Source organism: Erpetoichthys calabaricus, chromosome 8, assembly GCF_900747795.2.
Source record: "Erpetoichthys calabaricus chromosome 8, fErpCal1.3, whole genome shotgun sequence".
NCBI classification, from domain to species: Eukaryota; Metazoa; Chordata; class Cladistia; order Polypteriformes; family Polypteridae; genus Erpetoichthys; species Erpetoichthys calabaricus.
In genome coordinates this window covers 113,603,952-113,617,524 of record NC_041401.2, presented here as the reverse complement: position 1 = coordinate 113,617,524, position 13,573 = coordinate 113,603,952, and the positions used below count along the sequence as shown (strand labels likewise).

Here is a 13,573-nt window from a genome sequence, read left to right as displayed (position 1 = left end):
CGGAATCGTCCCGCATTTGAGAATGAAATTGCGCGTCCCGTTTTGAATCAATACGGGACGGGATTTGTCCCGTATTTTTTTTATCATTTTTTTTAAAGCAGCGTCTCATGCAAATCATCCCACACGCATTTTATGAAGATGCCTCCTTTCCTACTTTTGATTGGGTAATACTTGATGTCATCGTTACTTTGATTGGTCTTTTTCTTTGGCACTGAGATGTGGCACCCGCTGCAGTATGCGTCCCTTATTTTTTTGTATTAAAAGTGGTAACCCTACCTGGCAGGTAACACTTATGTTTGGTCATGAAGTCGTCTAAAATCCGCCACGTGCCCTCTTTTAATTGCGAGAAGCAGATATATATAGCCAAATTCTCACGCTTCGTTGCGACGAAGTACTGCTTTTAATTTTTTAAGAAGAAAAGAAAACCTTTTTAAACGGATCGAAAATATACCAATAACAATTTGTTAAGGATCTGTTTTTTGTGAACCTCGCTTTTCACAGCTGTCGCGCCACGGCGTGTGTTTCGTTTATTTGACAGTATGTAGATCGTGGTAATTACATTCATGGCATTCGTTTTCTGAATCACAATCTGACTGTATGGGTGGTTACCTGCCAGGTTACGCTTGTGGTTTGTCAGGAAGTCGCCTTACCTCCACCACGTGCCCTCTTTCTGTTCCCAGAAGCTGATCATAGAATGGTTTTAATAGTTTACTTTCAAATAATGCAAAGAGTATGCGACACGTGTTTCTCCCTAATTCTGGGGCTCATCAGGCATACACATTCACTGCATCCCCTCTCGGGAATCGAATCTCTATCGTCAGCGCCAGAGTTGAAGCCCCTAAACGTTGCGGTCAGCAAGTCGGCTAACATCCGCCATGTGCCGTCTTTCAGTTGCGAGAAGCAGATCATAGAATGGTTGAAACTGTTGCCCCTAACGTTGCGCCACGGCATGTGGTTCGTTTATACCTCGTGTCTTCTCATTAAACTTTTATCTCGCGAATATGTTATTGCAATCCGCAGCGGGAGCGTTTCTATAAACTTAATTTAAACTTACGTTTTACACCGTGCTTTGTTTCCCTTATGAACATGCTTGTATGCTTCACTCGCTCCCTTCTCAATTGTTTAATGAATTTTTTGCTCTTCGCTGTTTGCGGCTCTTCCTTCATTTCTCCCTACTGTGTTCTTTTATCTCGCGAATATGTTATTGCAATCCTTAATGGGAGCGTTTCAATAAACTTAATTTAAACTTACGTTTTACACGGTGCTTTGTTTCCCTTATGAAGATGTTTGTATGCTTCACTCGCTCCCTTCTCAATTGTTTAATTAATTTTTTGTTCTTCGCTGTTTGCGGCTCTTACTTCATTTCTCCCTACTGCATTCACAGTCTTTTCACGTGATTACGTGGGAGGCGTGATGACGTGACACTCAACTCCGCCTCCCACGGCCATCAAGCTGCCGTCCATTACAGTATATTGTCAAAAAAGAGGTTCCAGTTATGACCATTACGCGTTGAATTTCAAAATGAAACCTGCCTAACTTTTGTAAGTAAGCTATAAGGAATCAGCCTGCCAAATTTTAGCCTTCCACCTACACGGGAAGTTGGACAATTAGTGATGAGTGAGTCAGTCAGTCAGTCAGTGAGTCAGTGAGGGCTTTGCCTTTTATTAATTAGTATAGATATATATATATATATATATAGTAAACATTTGATATCTTGAATTACCTTTTTCAATGGCATCTTACCCTATTATTAATGACATAAATTGTTTATTTTATCTGTCATCAGGCGATTGCCGAGACCAAGCAGTGCAAGGCTTGCTCCACCACGAGTCAAACGACAAGAGAGTGCAGATGTGCCACCAGTGGAAAGGTAAAAATTATATCAAACACTGCCTTTTATTTTTGTAATTTTGCATAGGAGCTACTAAGTAGTTACAATATTGTTTTAATGTATTAAATATTGAATATACTTTGTATATATTGATATAGTGGCTAGTGCTGATCACTTTTCCATAGTCTGAATTATCTTTTCACAGAGTAAATACAAACTACTTTCTATATTTATGAGTTCACCACTTCAAAGGTAGTTTTGTGTAGTTAAATGGAGGTTTTCTCTAGAATTTTAGGTTTTTCTCTAAAATATCCTGTAATACAGTACTCTTAAAATGTTTAATCAGTCATAAACATGGGTCAAGAATGTAATAAACATTCTTAAGAACTTTGAATGCAATGATAATATGTTTTATTATAATAAAACTCAGTCTGTCTTTTCAAGCATCCTATCAAAAGCCATACATATATTGAATTTATGGTTCTGGAAAAATCAAGGTTTTGTGGTTATAATATGTGTATTTTAAGTGTACCTGAGTCTTAAGTAATGTATACTTTACATATAAAGATTGTTTACTGTATATCACACAGAATGGAAATACCAGCTTCATTCTTGGCATTAGGCCTAGAAATGGAGTTTAACAGGTCTGGTGGACAGGTAGAGATCAGTTAAAAAAACCCACATGGAGCTGCCATATGCACCTCTCTACCCTTGATTGCAAAGGATGAGGGTCTGGCACAGTGCCAGTCAGATGACGGCCACAATTGGACAGATCCATAGTAGATGTGTCTATTGGGATATGTTTAAATGCCGTATGAGGGAGAGCTGCTTCTGTAGCTCTGAAGATGTTAGAGACATAAAGTTTGAATGTTCATAACTTCAGTAATGAAGTTAGCTGCTAGGTACTGTAGCCTGAAGGTTGACAGTGTTTGTCATTGAGGAAATCCTTTTAGTGGACACTGGCCGTAAAGGAAGCTGTCAGGTTGAAGAGGTAAGCTTTCCATGCAGAATTAGCAGGAGGGTCTTTAAATTTTTAAAGAAAGTTACTGGCACACCAAAAAGACAGCAACTACACTGATGACTTACAGTAAACAAAAGTCTTTTTGTGCATGGTGGTTCCATGCAGAACAACTTTTGCATGAGCTTGACAAGGTTTTGGCAAAGTGCAGAAGGGTAGGTGAGTTACTGTCCATGATGGCAAAATGCTTATCTTAGATGGTGATGATTTTAAGATGTTAAATGAGTACTTTAAGGAACACCTATAGCCAGTGGATAAACATTCGGTGGAGGATACAATATACTGTCGTCAACAGCTCTATAGTACAAGGCCTCGGGGATGGTTGCAATCTAAGCATAAAGAGCAAAATATAAAACATTCATTTTTTTGGTTAATCACTCCACACTGACAAAGCTACTATATACTTGCAACCAGCAAAAAAATGTTCAGAAGTGGAATGCCTCTTACCCCAAATGTTGTCTATCTTTTGCCCCACATCTTGATGCTAATTAGTCATTTGCTTACATTCAGTTTTGGCACCTTCTACAAAAGGTGTTCAAGGCTGCAAGACATATTACTTCTCTGACTTACACCAGGATAAGTGTAGTGAAGGGTGATGCTTCTATCTCAATATACACTAATTGTATGATTTTTTTAATTACTTTTCAAAGCAAAAAAGGACTGTTGGTAAATTTTTCTAAATAAAACATTCGATCCTCTCTAAATGCATGAATAACTAGGTTACAAAGTAGGTAGAGAACTTCTAGGTCCTGGCAACAGCCTAACATGGTGCACAGTGCTTGTAAAGTAAATGGACACCAAGAGAATTCATACCATTGTAGTTGAATTGGTGCTGAAAACAAAAATATGAAACATTTTGAATTTGTTGTGTGTAAGCATGATCACATTTGCAGAATTGCAGAACATGATACAATCAAAAAAGATGTTCAGTTTATTTTCAGACCCTAGAGGGATTTAAACATGCAATAGTTGAGCCTTTATGAAAAATGCTAATATTAACCCCTCACTTAGAGGTTTTCTCCCTTTCTCCAATTTATCATTTATTTCTATAGTCCATGAAAAGCTGATTTGTCTCAATTGCAACCACTTATAATTAAAATAGCTCTCTTGATAAGTTATAGTCTGTGTTCTGACCATTTCATAGTACTAAATGTGCTCTCTTGACAGTGTCAAATTTTCTGCTGCTGGTAGTTGATTCTGGGTTGGGTACTAAGTTAACGGACAAGAATATATTTTTTTCAAACTGAATTTATTTCTTCACTGTTTATATTTGCCACGTTAAATTGTATTCTTATGTGAAATTTTTAAAATACTTTATCTGTTCTTACAGTTGGAAGAACTGTAGTGGAAAAAGTTCTGAAACTTAGCAAATACTTAGAAATTGCAAAGGTTTTGATTTAGGAAAACATGCCTTCAATGTTTATGAGGCAATGTTGTGATAACAGAAGAAGACTATAAATAATTATGACAGATATCAGCACCCTTTACATGGTTGATCATGATATTTTCATTTATTGAATTGAGCAGTGGATTGGCATTCAGGGCACTGCCCTTGTGGTTTACAAAGTACCTTCAGTTAAATTTGTTAATTTTTTTTAATTTAATTTATGTATTTGTTTTTTCGGACTTCCAACCTCTGTCAAACAATATCATCCACAGTTCTGGGTTTTCTAATCCTACAAATCAAGTCTCATGTTAGAAAGCTTTGCGTCATTTTTGATCCAGATTTCAAATTTTATATACAAATAATTTGTTGACTTAAAATATATTTCCCTGCTTAGGAACACCACTAAGGATAAGCAATTTTTGTCATTAATAATTTTCAAAAGCTTATTCATACTTTTGTTTTGTTCCACTGAGACTAGTTTTCTTATGCTAATGTTTGTCACTCATCTCTTTTGTAGGAATATGGAGAGGTTTAACTCCATTAATTGTCAGTTTTGCCTTCGGCAATGTGGTAATTAATTAAAACGATTTGACAAGGTTCCTACTTTATTTACTTTACTTTTCTGTATTGTAGGAGGCAGTCTTTGGCCATTCGACTTGTATCATGGTAAATGAGCCACACTCGTTTTTAAGAAACCCAAGTAATACAATTTATTAATGAACACAAGGATTAAAATATGATAACTCCATATGTATTGACATGTATGTCTGCATCCTGTCTCATAAGACAGACTGATATGTAACAGAAGAAGATGGCTGTTTACTGGTTATGTATAGTTCTAATTTATCTTGGCACAGATAAACTTTTTTGCAATATCAAGTCTTTAAAGGTAACGTCCAATGTTATTTGGAATTATTGCTGCTCTGTGTTCACGTAGAGGATTCTTCTTATATTGGAGTGCACTCTTCTTTGCACCCTCATCCTTTGTCCATGATGTTCTCAGTTTGGCTCTTTGCTGTGTTGTCTACAACTTCATAGGGAAAAGCATTACTCTTTCTGAGTTTAGTTGCTGACATTCCCTTCCTGAAATGATATCTCTTTCTCAGACTGCTGGTGTAGTTACTGTCACAACTTGACTTGGTAGGCTGGATCTCAGCTTTCTGGTTCACAATGAGAAGAGATTGTCAGCTTTCAGTTCCCAAGAGAGGGAGCAGCTCATCAGCTTTTTAGTTTCAGATAGTTTCATCTTCATTTTGAAGTGTGCAGAGAGTGTTCCCCTGAGAGTCCAACTTTAAGATGGTGCATCTAGTTTTGAAGAAATGTATAATCTCTTGTGATTGGACTAAAGTCACTCATTGGTTCATTATTTTGTTCATCAGAATTGTGATTCATTGAATTATAGCTGTTTGCTCTTCGGTGTAGGGAATTCATTCCCGGACGGGTTTATCCATTCCCGGGAATTTGGGAATCCTGCATGTCATTCCCAGGAATAACACAGTGCATGGGCATCTCACATGTGAACGGTTTTAGAACGAGCGACAATTATTTTTAATAAAACTACTGCAATATGTTGACACCAATAAGACTAACCTTAACTACAAGCAGTTCATGCTGTCATATAAGTACATGTATCTAGTTAGTTGCGGTAATAAGAGCGTAGAAAGCACAATATGTCAAGCATGTGGTCGTCCAGGTGAGAGCGCACCTTTGTGCAGAGTACGCCAGCCGCTGAGAAAGCACGCTCTGCCTCCACTGAAGTAGACGGCACAGTCATCAGATACTGATACCTGATACACTTGTTCTAAACAACGCCCGCGCTTGCCGTTGCTCTGAAATACTGCCATTTCAGCTTTTACTGATGCATTTAGTTTCTTGTCATCATTCTGTGATGGCAAGTTTCTTAGCACAGATAATGAGGATGCAACAGACTGACGCATTGCAATTTCAAGTTGCTGTTCAAAGCTGTGAACAGCACAGACGTCAATGAACTCTGACCCGTCCCGGCATTCGTGAGCTGCAGAGTGCAGACTCCTCCCAGTCCACTGTGCTCAGTCAGCCAGGAGATTGACTGCTGCTGGTCTGTTGTTGACTGAATTAATCGGCAACAGACTACACCGTGGGCCAAAAAAAAACGTGGCACTTAATTATTTTCAACTATAACTCTGTTATTTCTTGATCGATTTTTACACTTTTACACGCTATATATGCGAGCTTGGCCGTTCCCATTTTCCCGGAAATTACAGCAGTTTCATTCCCGGGAATGAAAAATGTAGTAGAAACTAGACTATGAAACATTCACTTGATCATAGGTCATGTTGACCTATGAAAGCTGGAATATGACTAATGGTCTAGTTTCTACTACAGCAAAAGCTTTGTCACAGCTATGTTTCAAACAATAATCAAGCACACAACCCAAGAAAGCTGGAATATGACTAATGGCAAAATAGATCAGCAAGGTAAGAGTGTTACTAAACCATGGATGAAATGTGCTCAGTTTAATTTTGGCATTAAAACTCTGGTAGCAACATTGTGCATTTATTCTAAGCAAAAAATGTAGGACAAGGTGGGCATTGCCCTCTCTGCTAGTCTTTAGGGGCACACCAGGCCTGCTAAGACAGCAGATCTGAAAGCGTTTTTTGGTCTGTGTCAAATTTAATTTTCCTTTTACATTATGTACAGGGTAAGCAGCCATTTTCGGCATGATGTCATGTAAAACCCCTGAATCAATGTTTTTATGTTACACCTCACTGTTACATGCAGCATGTACTTATGCAGCAGGCAGTGAGATATGCTCCTGTCTAATACAAAACTAAACAGTACCTAGATTAGTATAAAACTGCATGTTGATGGAGGAACCTGAAAGAATTTCACCTATTTTAAAAATGCTCTTAAAATGTAAACTTTACGCGGTTTATAACAACAAAGTGTAACCAGATGATAAGAAAGTTAATCAGCTACTTTTTGCTGACTGTGACAGGTGTTAATTTCATTATAGCATAGGATACCAATTCAGTTGGCTGCCTCAAGAAATTACTCCTTATGATCCATGGTCCGAGAAAGAAAGCAAGTTAACATTCACACCAAATGCAAAAGCATTAAGTGAGCTAAAAATCAAGAGGCAAAAGGGATTTGGATTTTATCTAAGATGGAGATGCTCCAATCGATCGGCCACTGATCTAAATCAGCTGATTTTCATGAAAAAAGACTCAATCAGTAATCAGTAATTTGCCTGCTCACAAAAAAAATGATAATTTACTTGAAATGTGTGTCTCCCCCCTTTTTTTTTTTCTCCCTAACCGCAGTGAACTTCCTGTAGTGTAAACAAAGCAGGTCAAGGATTATTTTACAAGAGAACGAGAGAGGATTGGAATATTAGCCTTTATGTTAAAGAAATTGGAATAATAAACTGAGAGAAAAGGAATCTGAGAAGTTGTCCTGTGCAATTGGACAAATGGCAAGAAAAGCTACATTAATGAATTCAGACCTTTTATTTTGTCCTTTAAATTAAAACGGACATCATCTGAGTTTGGACAGCAAGCAATCTTTGTTTTAAGTGCCATAGCTTACATTTTCAATTGGAAAAAGAAAAGATAAAGACGTATTTGAAATTGCTGCTCACTTAACAATAGTCTTGTTAGCTTAACAACAAAATGTGTCTTACTTATAAACCTGTTAAGTGTGTTAGTTTTGTGTCTTCTTGATAAACAACTTCAGAATATTTAATACATTTGAAGCTTTTTTTTTTTTTTTTTAGATTTGCACTTTGTTTATTATTTGTTGCTGTGTGTCATACAGTGTAAGTTTTAGTAAGAAGTACTGCATTTTCAAAATGGTAAACCATATTTATAATAACACCTCAAAAATTTGAGTGGTCTACCTGATACACCGAAGAAAAAAAAAAACACATCTCGCATGTATATTTCTCTTCTGGTTCGTCCTGCTTCCACTTCAAAACCGGTCCCGTCCCACACGCAGCCGTCACGGCATTTCTCGATTCCTGTTCATCCTCTTCCAAACCCTTCCCCACGCTGCCTGCAGCTCCTCTTCAAAACCGGTCCCGCCCACACGCAGCCGACACAGCATTTCTCGATTCCTCTTCGTCCTCTTCCAAACCCTTTCCCACGCTGCCTGCGGCTCCTCTTCAAAACTGGTCCCACCCACACGCAGCCAACACGGCATTTCTCGATTCCTCTTCGTCCTCTTCCAAACCCTTCCCCACACTGCCTGCGGCCTCCCATACACCTTGCTATTTTCGTTATACTGCGACAGTTGTTTCCTAAGCCTTTGTTAAAAAATGAATGACAGTATCTTCTCTGTCGGCAGGTTTTTGTACAACATGATCTCTATTCCAGGATCCGGCAACTGCCTGTTCCTATCAGTGGGTTATTTCTTGACACAAATGGTTGACGAAGGCAATGCACTCTCACTACCGGTAAAGTATCTTTACCACCTTTGCAGGAGCCACCCGCAAATCTTTACAACAGCTTCTTACACAGCAAACATCAGAAGCTAAAAATTATTGTGAACACATTCGAGAATACAACTCTTCTCTACCGTTTGCTTCCATGGGTGCACAGATAAGTCAACCTCCTGGCCATGGACCATACTGTTTTAAAATACACGGGCAAATTTATCACCAAATCTCTCCACTATACACTAACACTTCTACCTCTCCAGGATATAGACAGTTGTATGTTTTTGACACCGTGCAAGCTACTGAAGTACGCTTACAAAATAAAGCAAACGCTGCATGCAGCGAAAATGTACTTCTCCAGCTAGATTCCATGCTCAGAACCATCAACCCCTTCGCTAAATCATACAAACACATGCATGAAATCGCTCAGTCCAATCCAACAGCATCTGTATGAATGGTTTTCAAGGAAAACCCTAGACAGGATTTACGACGATACAATGCCCCGACATGTCACACTGATGTTGCAGTGATTTTCGTTGGAGAAGATGGCGAACCGCCTGCCAAAAGGGACATTTGCATCTATCCCATAGGCAACTCCCGTAAACAGATTTCCACGGTCAATATGAATTACGATCCTGTGGTTTACACACTTGTATTCCTTTACGGAGATATTGGCTGGCACAAAGATTTACAACATATTCCCGATAAAAGAACCGCCAAGCGAATAAGGCTTACTTAATGCCAATTTTACACGTACAGATTAGCAATGAGGAATACATTTAGTATTTTGCACTCCAGCGGCAAACTATTCCAACAGTACGTCGTAGATGCGTATGCTAAAACAGAGGGCGCGCGTCTCAACTATCTCAGATTACATCAACAAGATCTGCGCATGGAAAAATACAAAGGACTATCAGACGCACTGCAAGCAAACACTGAAAATAACGTACGTGTAAGCAAAATGATCATATTACCGTCCACATTTCCAGGAAGTCCAAGATACATGCAACAAAACTATCAGGATGCCATGGCCATAGTACGTAAATTCAGAAATCCTGATTTATTTATCACTTTCACATGTAATCCTGCTTGGCCGGAAATTCTACATGCACTGTCGGATACCCAAAGACCAGAGCACAGACCTGATACCAGTCTTCAACCATGGCCAGTTGTACGTCGCTTTTTCTAGGGTTAGCTCTTTTGACTCACTGTCTGTCATCTCAACCAAAACACCTATTCACAACTAGGGATGGGAATTGATAAGATTTTCACGATTCCGATTCCATTTTCGATTCTGTTTAACAATTCGATTCTTTATCGATTCTCCTATCGATTCTTATTTTTAAAAAAGGAGAACACATGGGTTGATTAACTTAGAACTTTGTTTTATATCTTATCTTTGAACAAGATAGAAATTTAGGAGTAGCATGACCTTACAAACCCAACAGTGAGATCTTAAGAGATCCATAGCCTACGGCTCCTCGATGGGGTGGCACGGGGTCCCCAGAAAAAAATGTGTAAATGTAAAATAATAATAAAATAAATATTCTTCTGTAGCAATAACAAAGTATAACATAAATTATTCTGTGGCAATTACACAAGAATGTCCAGTAACAGTTACACTCTCCTTTTTAAAAGTTTATATGAGCTGAGCACTCAAAAATAAAACTACATCAGCCAGCAACAAATACAATCAACTCAAGTCCAATGGAACTGTGCACAGTGCAATTCTGCAACCATCAACTATTTTGACAGCTACATCCATGTTGGCCGCATTATCAACAGTGGCTGCCACAACCTTGTCTTTGATACCATACTCCTCCAAGATCTCATCAGTCTCCTCTGCTACAGCTGTCCCTGTCTGTTCCTGGTACACTGGTTTGGTTTTGAGGACTTTTTCTTGAGCCTGGCCATTCCTGACATAATGCAACGTTACTGTGAGGTAATGATCTTGACTAAAACTTGCCCATCCATCTGCAGTGACGGCTGCCTTCAACACGTTTCAGCTCAGAAATGGAAACGGATGAAACATCTGGTAAGAGGAGAACATGCAACTTTGACATTCCCTGACTTAGCCTACAATTAAACACATTCACTTACCGAAAATCGGGGGCATCTACTGTGGCAAATGGGTGCAAGCCTTTTACCACAAACTTAGTCACTGCTCGGTGACATTCGTCTATCCTGGCCTGTGTCATTTTACTTTTCCCCGCCTCTGTGAAAGGAGAAGCTACCGATAGACTGCAGCGAGAACTGCCAGCATCTGAGACAGCCAGACTCTGTCTGTCTCTCTCGTCATGGTCATCTAAATGCAATGCACAGTAATAGCAGGTTTTGCAATAAGGCAAATCGCGCTAACATAATATGCAATGTTAGTTGATTAGTTACCTGCCGTATTAACTGGAGAGGACCTGCAAACGTTACCGCTGCTGCTGGGTTGAGATTCAGTAGTCCGGAGCGGATCAAAAACACAACATTCATTTAAGGTTATCGCGTGTTTTGTGTGCAAATGCTTTTGCATATTCGTAGTGTTTCCTCCCTTTGATGAAATATCTACTTTGCAAGTATTGCAAGTTGCCCTGTTGTCATCCTTTCTCGTAAAGTATGACCAAACTTTTGAGCATTTGTGCCCCTTAGGCGCCATGTTTCCTGCTGGGTAAATGACGCTACGCAACGCGGTGACGTCATTCGAGGCGACTGGAATCGATAGGGGAATCGTTTGCATAAATGGCAAACAATTCCAAGGAATTGAAACAGTGGGAACCGGTTCTCAACTGCGTCTTTCAAGAAGTATTTATTTCTTCTTGATTTCTGAATTCCTTTCTCACCGTTTTCCATTCCTACTCTTACACCACCGTATGCTACGGCGGGCGTCGGCTAGTGTATAAATATAGTAAATGCATACTTAAACAGTAAAAAAAAAAATCCTGTAGTGCAATTAGTGATTAAAAATGCTTAAAACATATAAGTTCAGGTATATTTACATTTAAACCGTGTTTTAATTGTCAGTACCAGTTAATTGATTGTGCAAATGTGTGGGGGGGGTTGTCTGAACACACGCTAAAGAGATGCGATCGGTTCAGCTGGTGTCTTGCTGCTGCTGCTGGCCAGCTGTGTGTTGTGCTTGTCGCGCTTTGCGTCAATCACTTAAAAGCCTGTACAGCACAGTAGCTGTCCTTTTGCCACTTTGCGTCTCTGCTGCTCGCTTTGTTTGTGAAGGGGGGAGCTGAACACACGCTAAGCAAAAGTAGGCAGATCAGCTACTGGCTGCTTCTACCAAGATGCCTGTCCTGCTTGTCCATCTGTGTGTTCTGAAGAAGGGGGGGGGGGGGGGTTTGGCTGAATGCACACTAAGGAGAATTGCTCAGATCTTCTGCTGTGTTTCTACAGCTGCTGCTGGCAAGCTGCGTGTTTTGCTTCTCGCCAAAAGCATTCCAGCAACTGCTAGGTTAGATGTCAGTGAACTTGTTTTAAATTGTTTGTAAGTAGGGCGTGTCATCAAAGTGTCTGTCCGAGATAATCTTGTCTCGATCTCTTTGCTCAAACTGCCCCCCAAGGGAGGTGCGCTATGCTCCTGCCACTTCGCGTTGTGAAGGGGGGAGCTGAATGCATGCTAAGGAGAAGTGGACTTTGTGCTGCCTCTGCCAAGATGCTTGTTCTGCTTGTCGCTCTGCGTGTCAATCATTTAAAAGCCTGTACAGCAACTGTCCTTCTGTCTTACTGTCTTGTCTTGTGTGACGTTAAAATGTTTCATAATAGAGAGATGTTACTCATATCCTTAGCCCGACATCCACATATCATATGTGTTTACAAAGTGTGTTTTAATAAGTTTACATGTGTTTAACGCATGTGGGAGGGGTATTTTAAGGCTTAAACTATAAAAAAAAAAAAATGTCTTTCTATATCGCGGATTTTCACCTATCGCGGGTGGGTCTGGAACGTACCTTCCGCGATAGGCGGGGGATCACTGTATAATTTATTTTTTTTAGTTGTTAGGGAAATGTTGAAAACTACATTTTTTTTAATAAGCCCTGTTTTGGATAGGTACATTACAGAAAAAATTAAAGAGTATGACAGCTTGTTATTATGAGATGCATCGTATTTTCTTTTATGCCATTTTTTACATATTTTATTATGTATTTTAAATAAATAATTTATATTAGTATTTTTGTGATCACTAAACAAGAATACTACAGAATTTCATTTTGTTAATAAAAATTAACAGTTAACACCCGTGGTCTATAGTTTAATTATAAAAATACACTTTAACATTACGATATAAGGCATCTATACATCTTAGTGTAAAATTTTTTTAGAGGGACAGAGGAAAAAAAATATGAATCGACTGATTGAGTAATATGAAATTGGTGATCGGTATTAGCCCTAAAAAACCTGATCACAGCGTCTCTAATTTACAGGATATTACACAGTCTCTCGGAAAGGTTTTATTAAATTTGTGGGATCTGACTCATTATTTAGGACCTTGGAGTTATAGTAGTAATTAGGGTGATGAGATTCTCATCTTAACAGTTTAGGTTGCTCTGCTATATCATTTTTTGCAACATTTATTTATTTTGCATTTTGAGTATTTTTGGGAGCTTTGGACAGTGATTGATGAACTTTATTTCTGTAAACTTTATCAAGCAAGTTTGTTTGCAAGTTATGTTGTTTTATTTATTAAAATAATAAATAAAATATATGGTAGGCTACTTAAGAGCAAGAGTTGCTTTTATGATGATGTAATTCATTTATTTTTGTAACAGAAGATGCTGGGTGGTAGTATGCTTGTTTTGTACAAGATAAAGAGGTTGTGTAGTTAGATCACCTTTTCAGGTTACCTCATATTGTTTGATAATGTATATTGTATATTCATGTACTTGACTGATCACTTTCAACCTAAGGTCTGTTATGCATCGGTTGAGA

The 13,573-nt window shown here is 38.7% G+C and overlaps 1 protein-coding gene across 1 annotated transcript in view; it reads left to right on the top strand.

Moving 5' to 3' along the window:
- Nucleotides 1-13,573, top strand: part of traf3ip1 (TNF receptor-associated factor 3 interacting protein 1) — a 119,308-nt gene that overhangs the window by 84,330 nt on the left and 21,405 nt on the right. Inside the window, exon 11 of the mRNA XM_028807304.2 lies at nucleotides 1,787-1,870. Coding sequence (XP_028663137.1) covers nucleotides 1,787-1,870 — 84 coding nt within the window. The remainder of the gene's footprint in view (nucleotides 1-1,786; nucleotides 1,871-13,573) is intronic.